The sequence below is a fragment of the Balaenoptera physalus genome, assembly GCF_965194825.1.
Source record: "Balaenoptera physalus genome assembly, chromosome: 15".
Classification (NCBI taxonomy): Eukaryota; Metazoa; Chordata; class Mammalia; order Artiodactyla; family Balaenopteridae; genus Balaenoptera; species Balaenoptera physalus.
The window spans coordinates 72,033,086-72,051,122 of NC_138894.1; the positions used below are offsets into that span (position 1 = coordinate 72,033,086).

An 18,037-nucleotide genomic window follows, 5' to 3' on the forward strand; every position below is an offset into this window, starting at 1 on the left:
GTAGATGTTATGCTGTGTATCATATTAGTCATCAACCTCTGTGTGTGAACATATATGTTTGCATATGTAAGTAAGGAGAATATAGTGAATGAATGTTTTAAGACTGAAATAGACATTTTACTGCTAGAATCAAATAACATACTGCATCTTTTATAGCTATGAAGTTAAGTTGAGACTACAGTTTAATAGTGAGTCTGACAATTTTTTAAATAAAGATATGATTCTGGTAGACAAGCTCAAACAGATTCTCAAATTCTGCATTTACCAATGGCTGTTCACAATCTTTGTGAAACACTGAGAGTCAAGAAAAAACACTTAAGTTGATTGACAGTACCCCCTCTGAATTTATAAAGACTCTCTCTCTCCCCAGTTGTAAATGATTCTCTTCCTGGGGCTTAAAAAAATTCTTAGTTAGAAGGGCCACTGAACAATAGGAAAACAACAGTAAGTGGCTTGAGAAAACAGAAGAGTTATGGTTATAGCTATAATAAAATAAAGATGGTTTCCTAAATCTATCATTAGTCAGTTGATCCATTATATTCTCAATAAAGATGTCACTTAAAGAAACATATCTTGCCAAGCAGAGAAGGAAGATTACAGGAGTGAAGCCCATTTTTCCAGAATTAGGGTATTTTCTCCTTGAAGAAACAAGAACCTCTGGCATGGAGAGTAAACTGCCTCAATGCAATTTAGAGCAAGTTACCCTCAGAAAACTACTGATTCTAAATTTCAAGCCCTATTCATGAATACCAATTTCCTAACTCCAGTTTTTAAAAGATGATTAGTAGGAGAAATCTCTATTATTAAAATACTGCAAATAGGATAAAAATTTTTATGTATTTTTGACCACAAAATTATAAAAATGTTTAAGAATAGTGCAAAAAAATCCACAGAAATTTTAAAAACAGCATTTTTTACACCAAATGCGTAGAAGAAATAATCATATACATCTTGAAGATAATGGCTGAATCATAAAACAGACATAATTAGACCTTTACAGCAGGGTCTAATGAGAATTTTTTATGTGGATAGTCTTTTTGACAAAAACATACAGCAGAAAAAGGAATCATCTTCAAAAGGTGAAAGTACTTCAGATATATGAAGAACACACACTACCTGCCTAATGATGACTACAACTAGTCGTTGTCTGACATTAAATTACAGACAGCAGTCTCTTTTCTATAAAAGCTGCAGGTTACTGTCAACCCATATGTAGGCCCAGCTCATGAAAAAAGGCCATACCTTAGCTCACATCCTGAAGTCTGTGTGAAAAGCTATTTGAGTTCAAGGCACCTAGCTGGAAGTAGGTCTTTGAGACTGACAATGGATCCAACATGGTAAAAGCAATCAGCGACGGCCGCTACCATGGTATCCGCTGCTTTGTGCATACGTTGAATCTGGTTGTGATCACTGCCCTGAAGAAATACGAGGAATCAACTGAAGGTTCTACTATTGCACAGAATTATCTGCAAACATTTTCCACTATGCTGTGAATTCCAACTACACAGCTAATAAATTAAGCAAATTTTGGCTCTGTGACATATAATCTAAACTAGGATGTGAGCAGAATGGGCAAATCTTTCTTGTGAAAACAAAAAGAAAAAAGAAACCCGTAACTCAACATTCAGTTATATTGAACTGCTTCTTCTAATTCTACCACCCACATTAAGTTGGATATTTGTAGGACTACAAGATATCAGAATTATGTTCTCTTATAATCTATAAACTAAAAACAGCTTAATACAACTATTTTCTTGGTCGGACATTAGGAAAGACCACTTCAATCCCCTACACTCCTAATTCTAAAGTCAAAACTATCAAACTGTTGAAATAAACATTTAAAAAGCAGAGTCACACTGAAGAAGTAATCAGGACACCATGTGCTGAAATGTCCAGATTCAGAAGTATTAAGAATTAGTGTCTTTGAGGAAGATTCTAAAACTACAAGAGAATGAAACTTCTATATTTACCTATAAAACAATGCACCATATCATACTCCACAGTTCTAAAGCTCTTTGCCAGGAATTATAGTTTAAAAAAAATTAAAAGTAAAAGTAAGCAGAAAGACTTTTAAAAATATTACTGTGGAGAATTATTTGCTTCTAATGTCTATAGAAAACATGAAAATAATTTTTGAAATGCACCACTAAATGGGATAAGACCTTTGTAAGATGAATGTTTTCCATGCTTATTTTAAAGCTTAGTTTTAAACCCTAGATTCCCTTTTGTTTTTACTTAAATTCTTTCCAAATGGAAGTACTGGTTTTAGTTTTCAATATGATTTAAATGAAAGTAGAAAATAAAATCTTTGTCTTAAAAGAAGCATAACTGAGCAATAGGAGAGAAGGGAATATTCAAAACAGAGGTATGAGAACCCTTTGAAAATAAAACCTTGATTTTTAGATTAGATAAAAATATAATAGTTTTTCGGTCAGATTAAACATCACAGGACAAATACGGTACTGTGTGCTGCTGTGGAATGGAGTTGCCACAAGTAATATGCTTCACCAGGGGACAATCCAACTGAGGCTAAGAAGAGATATTAAAATAAATGTTGGCATTGCTGTCTCCACCACCAAGTAAAAAAGGGTGACAAACCACTGAACTTGTTCAAGGTCATCACAAAAAGAAACTTAAAAATATATATATGGTTGCAACAAATGCTTCTTGTCTAAGAAATCAGGCCTTTTTCATTTTGTAGGTTTGAGAGACAGAGGATGAAGAAAAGATAGGAAATGTTTTTCCAATGAAAACAAATGTAGGAGGACTGGAACTGAAATTCTTTCTCAACTGAAGCCCTAAAGGAACTAACCTAAAGGAGTTAAAACAAGAGAGTTTGATAGAAAATAGGCCGTTTAAGAAGTAAATCAACTAATTTTATTGCTTAGTTGGATAAAAAGGAATTGGGTATTTCTACAAGACAATTCAGTTATTTTAAAAACTGATGAACTCTGCACCGGAAGACACTTTGGGATAGCTAAGGGAAAGGGAAATCAAGGATGCTTACTTTAATAATGCTATTAAAGAGAAGTTCAATGTCGAGAACACCTTACACTCAACACAGAGTCATTTGTGTCACGTCCTTATTAGCAATTAAGATTATCTGATTGGTGGCAAGTGCCTTTTTCAAATTTTTGGTGAAGCTATCAAATAGTAAATATACAAAATATGATTATTTGTCTACTGGAGTCTAGCAGGAAAAGTCTGCACAAAAGATCAAGGACAAAATATTTGCCTTTGCTCCGACTCCAAGGAGGCTATGAAGTGCCACACTTACTCAAAAGTGAAACCAAACTACTATGGCTATACTTTGACTTCATTTTGAGATAACACAGGTTGAAATGGCCAGCAGAAGATGAATTTCACCAAGGATGGTACTTAAAATCTAAAGGGCTCATATTTTCACACTGTGATTATTTTGTGGGCAACAAAATGAATTTTCACACTAGATAATTATATTTCAAGTAGAAACAATACATATATAAAGGTTTAAAGTATTACGTTACCGATGCCACAAATCCCTTTATTAATGGAGGTGACAGAGTTGCTTTCAAGTTCTTTCTTTTTTAAGAATCTAAAATAAAATGCTGATCAACAACTGGTCATAAATAGGCAGGAGTTGTTTTTGCTATTATTTAAATATCGAGTTTTGCTAATAAACTCTTTAATTTCTTCTTGACAAGGGAGTTAAAGATATTACAAATATAGGACATATTAAGATAGTAACAAAATTCAGGAGATGGAAAACAATAGGGTGTTTAGGGGGGTGGGCAGAGGCTTGTCCAGCAACATAGAGAAAATAATTGTATCTCCAACACACCACCCTAGTCTATGCAAGTAGATACCAAATCAGCTTGAAAAGACAGTAAAGGAAAAATACATACATCAATAACTTAGAAATTTTCAGAGGAAGTGTTTTTATTAATTCCTTTGAGCAAAAAAAAAAATCAAATGGGTAAAGCTGACTTAATCCTCATTTAAGTGATAATTACACGCAGTTGCTACCAGCTCATGTTCTACAGACCATAAAACACAGTTTACCTTACTTAGTGTACCTTAGTGATCTAGTAATTATTACTTAGGCACAACTCGAATGGCTATGCATATCTAACGAAATATGCTGCCTTTTAACATCTTATCATAGTGTTAACAAAAATTCTTCAGGGGAATGAAAAAGGATAAGCAAAAGAAAATATCAGAAAAATTCTGTAGAATCTGCATTCTTATATATACTTTTTTAATTATCAAAAGCAAAATTTTCAGTTAAAAATTTTTACTTCATTGTCAACATTAAAAATTTTTTTTATGTAACCTAAATTTCCAAAGCCAAATCAGAAATAAGTTCACACTTCCATTTCTAATTATTCACTGATGCATAAATCCAATTGTTCTTTGGAAGTTAAGTTCAATTTAGTAAATAAAAATACTTGATTGGGACATTAGGAAATTTGAGGTCTTATCATAGCTCTCTGCCACTAAGCATCAGAGACCTTGGAATAAATCACAGTATTTATGGACCCTGTTTTCCTCATTTATAAAAAGGGGGATATGAACTATCTGAACTCTTAAGAGCATCCCTTATAGTTCTAAAAACCTGTAGACATTATGGGACAGGTTACTTATCGTGAAGTGCCCAGAAAGATTTACAAACTAAATCTTACTTAGCAAGAGACTTCAAATTCAGCAATTAAGATTGCTTGAGATTTTGTCAGAAGTAAGATAGTGGAAACCATCTTGAAACATAAAGCTCATCTAATGCAATCTGACAAGGAATAAATAATCATTTTATATGTTATGCTACTGAGGTAGAAGTATTAAGTCAATTTATAATTTTTAATGAGTTTATGTTTGTTAATCACTTAAATAATATAATTAAGCTGTACTTTGGTACTTGATCTAAGTGTTTTTCAGGAATCAGCTAAAGCTGAAGTCTAGCCATTACACAAGCATGACACCTAAGTGATCAATGAACAATTTTGGTAAAAGGTAGCAACGGGGTATAAAAATAGAAGTATCTGACTACGGGTCAATCAACTTGTCTTTTTTTTTTTTTAATTGTTTATTTGGCTGTGCTGGGTCTTAGTTGCGGCACGCGGGATCTTTGTTGCGGCATGCGGGATCTTTGTTGCGGCATGCGGGATCTTTGCTGCGGCATGCGGGACCTTTGCTGCGGCATGCAGGATCTTTAGTCGCTGCATGTGGGATTTAGCTCCCTGACCAGGGATTGAACCCAGGCTCCTGGCCTTGGGAGCATGGAATCCTAGCCACTGGACCACCAGGGAAGTCCCTCTTTCTTCATAAATGTTGTTTTTGATAATGAACACTACAGGCATCAGGAAAGTGGGGAGCTAAATCCCAGATTTATTATCTATTAGTAAGTTTTTAAATGTTAAACTCTAAGTAATAGTTTCACTCTTTGTTGAACAAGAATATTTTCTTGTCTACCACACAGAGCAGAAAAAACTAGTAATACACATCTAAGAACTTTTGAAACTCTATATCCTACACAAAAGTTAGGTTATAATATTATTCCTTGTATTTTTTACACAGCTATATGCTACTATATATTTATTATAACTTTACCCATAATTTAAAGCAGTTTGGCTTATTCTTCAGAAACAAGAAGGGAAATCAATAAAAATATAGAGGCTGGAGCATAAATATTATACTAATCAAAATTATTTCAAACTGACAGAACAAAAGGAATTCAGGAAATACTTTTGTCTTTTATCTGCCTAAGTCATTAATCTGACAGGAAAATTCATTTTTACCAGATTTTGATCTCTCAAAACTGGCATAAAATTAAGTGGTAGTGACCTTGGACTTAGGTGCAGTAAACATCTAATCACAGGCTGTCTTCGGCATGTGTCTAACAAACACTGCTTACACCTTTATACATCCTTTACCTCCTACTTTTGTATCATGCTGTCATTCTCACATGCACTCCCCCTCGCCCCCCACCTCGGCCTCTCTCTTTTGGCCCCTAGGGAACTATTTCTTCCACTGCTTGTAGATATAAAAATTAAAAGTATTAAACACAAAAATCATCGAATTATAAAACTAAAGAAAAAAACAGAAATTAAGGCTTTCTGGATAAAATAAATGAAAAACTTTTTTTTCTGCATTAGGCAAGAAAGAAAAGTATCAATATTGCTATACTGAGGGCACCTGAAAAACAGAACATTTATGGTAATAAAGTTTTCAAAAACTATGCAAGGGAGTGAATTCTACTTATCCTTTATAGACAAATAAATGTTAAACTTTTTGTTCTTCATAAGTGTCTATTACAGCAATAGACAGGCAAAAGAATTTTATTGCTTTGGAAGTCCTTTGATCTTTTTATTGCAGTAATTATTAAGGTGGCTTCTGAATAATTTCTCTGAAATAAAGTAAATAAGCTACTTAATATTAGTGAGGCAAATGAAGTTAAATAGAACCAATATTTACATCAACCATTTCCTATTTTTGTTCAAATTATTATAAAAAATTTCAACTGAACAAGAAAAAAGTACAAAATTTCCGTATGATAGCATCCTGAAATGTTCCAATTCTGTTTAAATTTTAAGTGATAGATGATGTTAGAAAATGGCCTAAGTAGAAAATTACATTTTTAACATTATAGGTACATTTAAGGTATGTTTTCAAAATGGTATAAAACCAGTATACAAAACATGTTATTAGATACTTAGAAAAAAATTAATTTCTGAAAAAGTCCTCATAATTATCTAAATGTTGTCTGTTTCAGGCAAAAGTTGGAAAGTGCTGAATGCAAAAATTCTCTATTTTGAAGCAATACACTTTTGCCTAGTCTTTAGTTAGGAATGTTATCACTGATTTATCTTAATATAAATGTTTACTAATAATCAGCCAACAGCAATATTAATCAGTTTATTTATGTTAACCATTAGACTCAAATTAACTCTAAGCAGTTACTGCAAATTGTGAATCTTGAGAGGTATTAGGAGAGGTGGTAGACAGTAAAATATAGAATCATGAGTAAAAGAATATTAAAATATCATCACCCTTAGGAAGTTCTTAATGCAATTTGTACAGTAAATATTTAACAACTTTTTAAAGACAGACTAAATCACAATAAATCACTCCTAGGTGCCACCTTGCCATGTCAACAGGTTAACCTTGCCAGGAAAGATGAACATAACAAACCAGAAGTATATACATTTATTCCTTGAATAGTGCTCTGGTTTACACTAATACCAACCCCATCAAAATACTGTAATTATCTGTCACCAGACTAATCCTCATCCATAGGAGCGTGAGGATGAGAATCAAAATACCACTCTAAATTGTAGCCACATTAAAACAAAAGCAAGGCTAGTTTGGCTTCTGCTAACTTTCGTTTCTCCCAATTAAGCACAGATAAAAGGGGGAAGGAGAGTAAGACAGTCAATGGACATACATCTTCCCATTTCTTCTCCTTTTTAATTTTGTTAGTTTATATTTGCAAAATGCCATTACTTTTAGAGGACTTGAAGATATATCTTATTAATAAAGTTTCCCAAAGTGTGAGAAAACATTAAGTGATAATTAGACGTGGTATTAGTTAACTGAATCGAAGAGTGAGAAAACTAGTCTCTTTCCAAAGAAAAGAAAGGTCTCAGTAAGCCTTTGGTAATTTCTTAGCATTGTTAAATCTTCCTTCTTAAAACACAAAACGGGTCTGGAGTCAGACACTAACTTTTTTTTAAAAAAAAGATTTTATTTATTTATTATTTATTTATTTTATTTATTTTTGGCTGCATCAGGTCTCAGTTGCAGCACATGAGATCTTTGTTGAGGCACGCAGGATCTTTCATGGCGGCACTTGGGCTCTTCGTTGTGATGTGTGGGCTTCTCTCTAGTTGTGGCATGTGGGTTTTCTCTTCTCTAGTTGTGGCACACAGGCTCCAGGACGCATGGGCTCTGTAGTTGTGGCACATGGGTTCCAGAGTGCTTGGGCTCTGTAGTTTGCAGCACGTAGGCTCTCTAGTTAGGGTGCGCGAGCTCAGTAGTTGTGGCGCACAGGCCCAGTTGCCCTGCGGCATGTGGGATGTTAGTTCTCTGACCAGGGATCAAACCCGCGTCCCCTGCCTTGTAAGGTGGATTCTTTACCACTGGACCACCAGGGAAGTCCCAGACACTAATTTTTAAAATTTAGTTTATTCGCTTTTAGACTTATCTTCTATTTATGGCAAATGATACTGGTCCTTTTGATATGTTAGTAATATGAAGTTTCCTCTTTAAATAAAATGTTTGGCTTAAAAAAAAAAAAAACTGATCTAAAGAAAGATTCTAGCAAAAGCATGGGTGGTATAAGGTTTGAAAGTTCCTCCTCATAAATGCTGAGGCTCTTCACTCTGACAAAGAATTTCTACCAAGAAAAATTTCCCTCAGTTTTCAACCATGAAAATGGTTTGGTTTATTTTGATCCGATTAATAAAAATCCCATTATTACATGATACTCTTTTAAGATGAATTCTAAAATAATACAGACAAAAGGCTCCAGAAAAATTAAATCTAAAGCCTACTTACTGTCATAGAAGTTTTCCACACATACAACTTTAGCTGGATGACAGCTTTAAGGAAATAGAAGAATTGTATGAACATGAATGTAGTCTCACCCTGTCGTTCCTGAACCTTAATATAAAAGATTTTAGATTCTCTGCTAATGATTCTGAGCCTCTGTCAAGCCAATAGATGATTGTTTTCTGTCTTCAGTAAAATAACCTAGTAGGATTAGTACTGGAGAACTTCTGCGTAGGATTACAGGCTTCAGATTCTGGTATGTTAACAAAGGAAACCATGCTCCGAAAACCATTTATTCGATAGCACTTACACTTTATTGAAGGAGATCCCCGGGGATAAATCTGCAGTCACTGATGCTAACACGTAGGCAGAATAATGCAGTTAATAAGTAATTTAAAGCCTGAGTTATATTATTTCTTTTTTAAAGTCAAACATCTGAAACATAGACAGTATTGCTACCTAGGAACTAACTTTCTTTTAAGTCCATAATTTTAGAACAAGAATGCTAATAGACTCAAATCCTCAGTCCCCAGAAGGGCAGGATGGGAGAGGACACAAATAACTCAACTGTCAAGATAGAAAGGATGAAAATCTCTTCCATGGCAATTTAGTCTTGTTCTAACTCCCACCCTAACCGGTTATTCAGCTACACTGCAAGACAATCTTTTTTATAATGCAGATCTGATTAGATCTCGGCTGAAATCCTTTCAATGGCTCATCACATTTAAGAGCAGGTAACTATGCAGTTCTTCAAGCCCATGCTTTCCTCTCTAGCCTCATTTCCCACCCCCCTCTCCCACCCAAAGGACACCCAGGCACACCAAACTTCTTTATTCTCTACATTTCCCTGAATACGTGATGCTTTCTTTCACTCCTAACATTCTTCACACAGCCTGGTATACCAGGCCCCTGCTCTTCGTTATTTAGCCAATGCTTATGTATTCTTTGGGCTTCCAAATCTGGGTTGATCCTCCCGTAATGTCTTAAACTTCCAACACGCCATGTACTGTGTTATTAAAACTGCCTAGTTATTGTTTCCCCCATTATCTGTCAGTCCCTAAGAAAAAGACCTAATTTCCTTGCTATGCTCTCATGAACATTCAATAAACATCTGTTAAATGAACAAATCAGTGATGCTCTTGTGACCAGGCCAGATCTCACCTATCTGAATATCAGCGCAAGTTTCTAAAACACAAATTAGATAAAAGCAAAGTAAATAATCTGCCTTTTCAGCTTCTTAATGATATTTTCCTATTTCCTCTTATAGAAGGTTTCAGGCTTGGAGGGGAGAGTCAGCTAACCTATATAATCTCTATCATTCTTTGAATTTTGAGATCAAAATTAGTTGGGTTTAAGCATTGTCCTCAAGATAGGATACTCTTAATTAGATTATTCCAACCAGTAAAAGTAAACTTCCTCTTTAGATTTGGGCAAAACGTTTTAATTTCTTTCATCTAAAAAAAGATAAAAATTGTAAGTATAACATATACAGAAGAAATAATATCAATGTAAATCATTATATGTAACCACAATTATCATCCAGAGACCTGCAAATTACACAGAGAATCTATCTTTTCTTTATCTAAGATGACCAAATTGTGCTATGTTAAATTTTCATTTGGAAGGAAAAAACTGCATGCCTTTTGTGTATGCCTGGCTTTAAGAAAAAAAAAAAAAAAGAGTAACAAATGAGAAATAACGAGAAGAAAACAAGGCAATACAATAATATACATAAACATAATTAGTAAACTAGTACTTGCTTTCTTGCTTTAAAAAAAAAGAAAAATCTATACTAAATAGATGTACTCTATCTACCCTTACCTTTTTTTCCCCCTGAGCCCCCAGGTGCAGATGTGGTCAGGACTTCCCAGGGAATCACCCACAGGCAATGCATCCCCCCCACCCGCCTTATTTCTTACTGAGAGAAAAAGAGACAAAAATAATGCAAAAATGTTCTGAGCTGGGGTACACCTACATATTATTTTTAAAGTCATAACTCCAAACCCTGATGAAGCACTAAAACACATCCTAAAAGTGATATGTAAACAGAACGTAAATTTGCCTTGACCATCCTCTTCTCAGAGTATCCTGGGTTTTGTTTTTGTTTTTAAATGCAGTTGGGGATCAGGTAGGCAGGTAGAGGGGAGGGGGAGGGGGGGGAAGCTTTGCATCTTGAAACAGTGTTAAAAATAAATTTAGACCAACTTCTGTGGGTATAAACTTTACAGGAAATTGGACTACACTGTTCACTTTATTAGAGTTCTATTCTGATGAAAATATGAAAAGAAATACATTTAAGTTCTGACAGGCTGGAAAAGAGTAGATTTTCCCCTCTTTCTGTGAAGTGGAAAGTGAATTCTCAAGGTGCCAAACCTTGATAGGAAAGTAGGGACGTTATAACATGTACGTCTTTGCTGGCTTCTTTTTGTAACAGAGGCTGTATTCTACACATATATAAAAAAATACCAGATATCATGAGGAATCTTGACGAAGAGGCACATTCAAACCCTAATACAATACTCTCTTTAGTGTTTCTTCGTCAGTAAAATAGCTTTTAAAAATAGTTAACTGCACAGGGTCACTGTAAAGATAAAATAAAAAATGAAATGATCTCTGTGAACAGTCATTAAGATCTTTATGTGCATGGGGTTTTTTTCAATTTTTTAAAAATTAATTAATTAATTTATTTTTGGCTGCGTTGGGTCTTCATTGCTGCGTGCGGGCTTTCTCTAGTTGCGGCGAGCGGGGGCTACTCTTCGTTGCAGTGCATGGGCTTCTCACTGCGGTGGCTTCTCTTGTTGCGGAGCATGGGCTCTAGGTGTCTGGGCTTCAGCAGTTGTGGCTCACGGGCTGTAGAGCGCATGCTCAGTAGTTGTGGCGCACGGGCTTAGCTGCTCCGCGGCATGTGGGATCTTCCCGGACCAGGGCACGAACCTGTGTCCCCTGCATTAGCAGGCGGACTCCCAACCACTGTGCCACCAGGGAAGCACCCTACATGCATGTTTTGCTGGTACAGAATTTAAAAGTTTGAAGTGTCATTTTTTCTTGGTGAAAGATTTTAAAGAATATTTTTTTTCCAGGTAACCAGTAGAAAAATAAAGAGCTCCTGTTAACTGAAACTCAGTTATCCTCTATCTGCAATTAAATTTTTGTAGTGAATCATTAATACATTTCATGCAGAAGTTTAATTTTTAAGAAATTATACTGCATGTTATGTGAACAGGATATACATTAAGAAAAGCAGCAAAAAAGGCACTCTAGGTGTACAAATTCTATTCACTTAGCTCAGTTAGAAAATCAGAACTTTAGTCTGATGACACCACACTATTTTTGTATAATTATGTTAGCTGCCTAGGTTACCAGTTAGAAAGATTTTCGCCATAATGAAGGATGGGACCAAAGATAATATTATTTTCTTCTCTATAACATAAAAAAGTCTCACACTATCAAAGAAAATATACCTTTCATTTTCCCTCCCAGGTAAAAGAGTATGAACCTACAGCTTTTTATATCGCTACCAACTGGCTCTTCTTTAATCTCTTCTGTAATTTATGATTCTTACTGCCTGGCAGTGAGCCACTAGCTTTTAAAGTGATAACGACAGTACAATAAAGCTAAAAGAGTCAGAATAATCTGAGAAGTTGATTTCTTCCGAAAAATGAAAGCTGACAAAAACTATTCCTCCAATGACCAATTCTCTGCCATCATTTGATGTATACTGAGTTTCTCAAATTTTAGGCTATTAAAAAAATAAGTGAGAACAGGTAGGACAAATATATTGCAAAGATGGTAAAGAAGATTAACTGATTCAAAAGACCACTAACAAAGAAATAAGCTTCCTCTAGCCTAATTCTGAATGCTTATGCAAACATCAGAATTTAGGCCATCTCTAAGTAAAACTGACAACCATTAAACAGATTCTGGTAAGAGAATGAAAAAGGTTACCAGGAAAAGGTTTTTAAAAAAGTTTTTGATAAGAGGACTCATCATCTGATTTCTAGCAAGGTATAAACTTAACCAAAGATTCATTTAAAAATTCAATTTTCCACGAAGATAAAATACTAACTTTACTATAACTTCAACAACTAAATACCGAATCCTCTACCTTCTAAAAAACATTATAGCATGAATTATAACTATAGCATATGTATCAAAATGAAACTAGTAATTCATAAAGCCAACAGTTCTAATTCTATGAATCTACTCTGCAGAGATTTCTGCAATTCCCAAAAGATGTATGTCAGAGGTTATTACAAATTAGAAATAACCCAAATGTCCACTAATAGATGGTTAAGTAAAATACAGCATCTATATACAATACATAATCAGAAATATTAAGAACAGTATCAGCAATATGTATTTACTGAGCGTGAAGGTGTCTTTCACCTCAATATTGAGTAAAACTAGCATCTATCTGTATAATAGGTACAATGTGATAGCATTTAAGAAAAACTCTATCTATAGCTATAAGATCGCATAGGGCGATGTCTGATAAGCCACTGTTAATAAGCGTTTCTGAGTGTAGGATTTGGTGGATACTTTTTCTTTGTAGTTTTATTTACTGCTTGTGCATATGTGTGTTTAATTCGCATATATCATTTTTAAAAAACCAACAAAGCTATTTTAAAAAAGATTGTAAAAGCCAAGGTCAAACGAAATGAACAAAGTATAGTACCTTAAACGGTTGGTGTAGGTATCAACACAGGTCTTCATTTTGGCTAATAATGTACCGACAGAAGTTTGACACTCTGACTGTTCTTCTTCCTCTTCACCATTCTCTGCAGAAAGAGGCAACAATAGGGGCACCATGCACGTACAAGAAGCAATGGCCCGGAGCAATTCTAGCAGAGCTCGATAGAGTGGCACATGTCTTGCCATGTCGAGAACTGTAAGAAGGAAGAGGGGGAAAGCATAAAATGAGCACATGTGCAATATAAAAGTAAGTCCACAGCAATGTAGCTTCTACTTGGATCTTAAGATTAATTGCTTGGTTGGTAAGTGGACTAAAGTAGATGTTCATGAAGCACCAATGTGCAAAGTATAAGAGGCACTTTCAGGGAACAAAAAAAAAAGAAAACGGCACAGAGTTGGAGAGACAGCAAGAAATGTAATTAAGTAACTATTTAGTTACATCACACATAAAAATGATTAAATAGTCCAGATAATACATTATGGCAGTAAATACATTTACTTATTTACTTTTTAAAAAAATGTATTTATTTATTATTTATTTTTGGCTGCATTGGGTCTTTGCTGCCGCATGCAGCTTTCTCTAGTTGCGGTGAGTGGGGGCTACTCTTCGTTGCGGTGCGCGGGCTTCTCATTGCGGTGGCTTCTCTTGTTGCGGAGCAAGGGCTCTAGGTGCGTGGGCTTCAGTAGTTGTGTCACGTGGGCTCAGTAGTTGTGGCTCACGGGCTCTAGAGTGCAGGCTCAGTAATTGTGGTGCACGGGCTTAGTTGCTCCATGGCATGTGGGATCTTCCCGGACCAGGGCTCGAACCCGTGTCCCCTGCATTGGTAGGTGGATTCTTAACCACTGTGCCGCCAGGGAAGCCCAATGCATTTACTAATATAACGTGGAAATAATATATTTTTTAAACAATTGAAAGGAAGCCACTGTATCTTAGGTAAAATAGAACGATACGACCAGCTTATCAAAAGTATAATTCAACAAATAAACTTGTTAGGAAAAAAAAAAAGTTGACAATGCCAGCTTTTAGCTATTAGTTATAAATCAAATGAATTTTTTTCTTAAAACTACATGCATCTAACAGTGGATTCCATACTCTAAGAACATGTATTGCTTCTATAGCTTTTATAAGTTGTTTTGTTAGGTTTTGTGGCTTTCTCCCAAGTGCAATTTACTTTTGTGAATCGTGAGATAAGGACCTAACAACTTTTTTCCAATACCAGTTACTGAATAAAGTTATTCCATAAATGTTTATTATTTATTATGTTAGTTATTCCCAATTATTTACTGAAAACCCACCGGTGGACAGGCTGGGAATACAGCAGTGAAGAAAACAACCAAAAATCCTTGCCTTCATGTAGCTTACCCTCAAGGTAGAGAACAAGTGAGTAAAAAGTTTTCCAGACACTACTAAGTACTCTGAACGCTAAACAGAAGATTGAAACAGGGGAGGAGAACTGGGGAGTACCTGCTGGAGGAAGAAATTGTCTCACTGCCCACACAGCTATATTGGGATTGGAGTATGGGGGGTGGGTGTTGAGGCATCACCTAGGAATTCTGGACTTTGTTTGGCAAGTGATTTAAAGGGATAAAGGCCTTAATAAAATTAGTTCTGATGACGTAAAGACAAAGAGTGAGCCTGTTCAGAGTTATGGATGAGTAGGCCCTTGTTTCACACCTTCGAATAATGATACAGAGGACGGGGTAAAAAAGTATGACTGCCCATTCTTTCCTCGCTTATTTGAAATTTTACTCTCCATCTTTATCATATATAAAATTTGTATACATACTTGGTTATGTTTAAAGCTTCTTTTCCAACTTATTATCTAATGTTACTACTTTTACAGTATAACATAGTACACTATAGTTTCAGGAAATCCAGGTTAAAATCCAAAGTTACTAATCAATAGGCATGAAACACAACATTAATATTTGTGAGGATATGGAAAAGCTAGACTTACATAAAGAGGTGGACATGCAAAATGATAACCAATTTGGCATTATTTTACATGCCCATATTCTATGACTTAGCAATATCACTTCTTACTATAAACAAGGATGATCAATATAATACTGTTTTTAATACTGAGAGTTGGAAGCACCAAGGGGCAATGAAAGGATAAATATACAATAGCACGTCCAAATGATTCTGTTCTATGTAGCATTTAAAAAGAGTAACAGTAGATCTATCTCCTACATCTATATTTGAGTGAATTAGGTTGCAAAAAATACATGAAGATGACATTTATGGAAACACAGGCTCAAATATTTCTTTTTCATGGCTGAGCAACCATGTAGGAATACTCGAGAAAAAAATGAATTTCTAAATATTAACTTTATACACATAAGTAACATCTCAAACCAATTACTCTGACAAATAGTAAAACATTCTTGATAAGGCTAGAGTCTCTTTTGACCATTTCTGTCCTCAACGTGTATCACTTTCAAATACATACATCTAATCTTCTTTCTGTATGATGACAGTTCTGTATGTGTATTATTCTTTGGAGAAAGTATTGTGTGTATGAGAAACTAAGGTTTAGTAAGTTGCATAAGCAGCTAAATAGAAGGCAGCAAGACCAACACTGACACCTAGGTATATCTAACCCTAGAGCTTCATTATACCATGATGCTTCCTGAGTTGTCCAATATGGTAGCTACTGGTCACACATGACTATTTAAATTTAATTAAAATGTAAAAAAATTAAAAGTTCTGTTCAATTGTACTAGCCACATTGCAAGTGATCAATAGCTACACAAGTCCATACTGGACAGAGGAGACATAGGACATTTCCATCATAGCAAAAAGTCTCTTGTATAGTGTCATCATCAAGAGCCAAATTCCTTATATTCTGTTTATATACACAAACCACGAGAACCATGCAGGTATGGGCTCTATCCAAAGAGATGGGTCTTTTTCTAGGGGTTATAGGTGTCATAGAGCCACCACAACTATGCTTAAAGGAAACCATCTCTAGACTATATGCAAAATAGCATGAATATGTTGTTTCAGGTTTATTTCAAAACGAGGGATACATACATGTACTGGATATACTTGCATAGATATAGAATACTGAGAATATTGACCATAAACTAGTAATGGTAGTTTCATATAGAAAAGGACTAGGCTTTGGTGGGGCAATGTTAGGGTAAATTACTTTTCATTATATACCTTTTTGAACTGTTTTGCAATGGTTTACCAGAGTATATGGCATGCAGTAAATATTTTATTGACAATATAGTTTAGTAATTACTAGATCACAGTAACTTGATAACACATGGATGATTTAAAGAACTTAAGATACAAGCACATGCACAAAAGGAATTAAGCTATGATCTTTTTTTTTTTATAAATTTATTTTATTTATTTTATTTTTGGCTGCGTTGGGTCTTCGTTGCTGCGCGCAGGCTTTTTCTAGTTGCAGCGAGCGGGGGCCACTCTTCTTTGCGGTGCGCAGGCCTCTCACTGCAGTGGCTTCTCTTGTTGCGGAGCACGGGCTCTAGGCCCGCCAGCTTCAGTAGCTGTGGCCCGTGGGCTCTAGAGCGCATTCCCAGTAGTTGTGGCGCACGGGCTCAGTTGCTCCGCGGCATGTGGGATCTTCCCAGACCAGGACTCGAACCCATCTTCCCTGCACTGGCAGGCAGATTCTTAACCACAGTGCCACCAGGGAAGCCCTAAGCTATGATCTTATCTCAGTTAGAAAAATCAACACACAATATTAATTAATCCTAAAAATTAATCTGACCTCTATAAAAAAGAAAAATACTTAGTATTTTAGATAGTGTGTTAAGAGGTAGAAGATTATTTCCCAATGTTATTAAATAATGTATAGTTATAATCCTTTCCTCAGAATTTGCTGTTTCTCCTTACATTCTTTTGAATGGAGTTCTATGAATGTAATTTATGCTCCATATTACAATATTACCTCCAAATAATCCACACTTCATTGTTCTGCAACATTCTATTGCCAGAAAAATAAAGCCAACTATAAGAAAGCATGGTTTTTTATAATATAGTAAATAACATATATTCTTACATTAGAAAAGCAGTAATATAAATTACCGGCTAAATCACATCATGTTAAGTAATTCTAAACATTAAAGTGACAGAGGGTTATTATGTATACACAAAAACTGTTTTAGGGGTTTAATAGCAGGCACTTTGCCGGGATAATAATCAATGCGATTGAAAATGAGGCAATATTGTGTTCTTATTATAAGACAATAATCTTGGAGAATTAAACCTAAAATGTTCTGAGATATAAATAAACTATTCGATCCAAAGAATATAAGAAATAATTTGACATAGGAAAGAACCTGCATGAAGAACTCGCTCAAGACTGTATCATCAGTGAAGTGGAGCGAGCAGGACGCACACACAGGTCAGCCAGTTCCGAAGTCCAGACACTGAACTTCTAAAATATAACGGCACTCAACGGTCACAGTTTCAGAAAAAAACACTAACATGACTTACCAACAGAGAGGAAAAAAAAGTGTTTCAGGCATGGGAGAAAATTTAATATGGCCTGAAATTCCTCCTAACAGGTTCCTTAAAGCACACTAAAAAGTGCTAGTTGCCTTTAAGCTTTAATCTGTATAATTCATAATCTTAAAATAAATATTTTCAACATACTTTACAGCACAGTCTCAAATTTCATTTGAGACTCAAATGAAACATTCAAATGGTAAAATAAAAAATTTACCTCTTAATATAATTTAATTCTCTAGAATCTTTAAGTGGCACTTGTTATTAAAAAAAAAAAAAAATCAAAACTCTAAGTAATCCAAGCAAAATCACAAAATCATTTCCAGATGAATTATTTAT

The 18,037-nt window shown here is 35.0% G+C and overlaps 1 protein-coding gene across 1 annotated transcript in view; it reads right to left on the minus strand.

Moving 5' to 3' along the window:
- Positions 1–18,037, minus strand: part of BIRC6 (baculoviral IAP repeat containing 6) — a 268,010-nt gene that overhangs the window by 34,495 nt on the left and 215,478 nt on the right. The window contains 1 exon segment of the mRNA XM_082427081.1: positions 13,199–13,409. Within this exon segment, the coding sequence (XP_082283207.1) occupies positions 13,199–13,409 (211 nt within the window).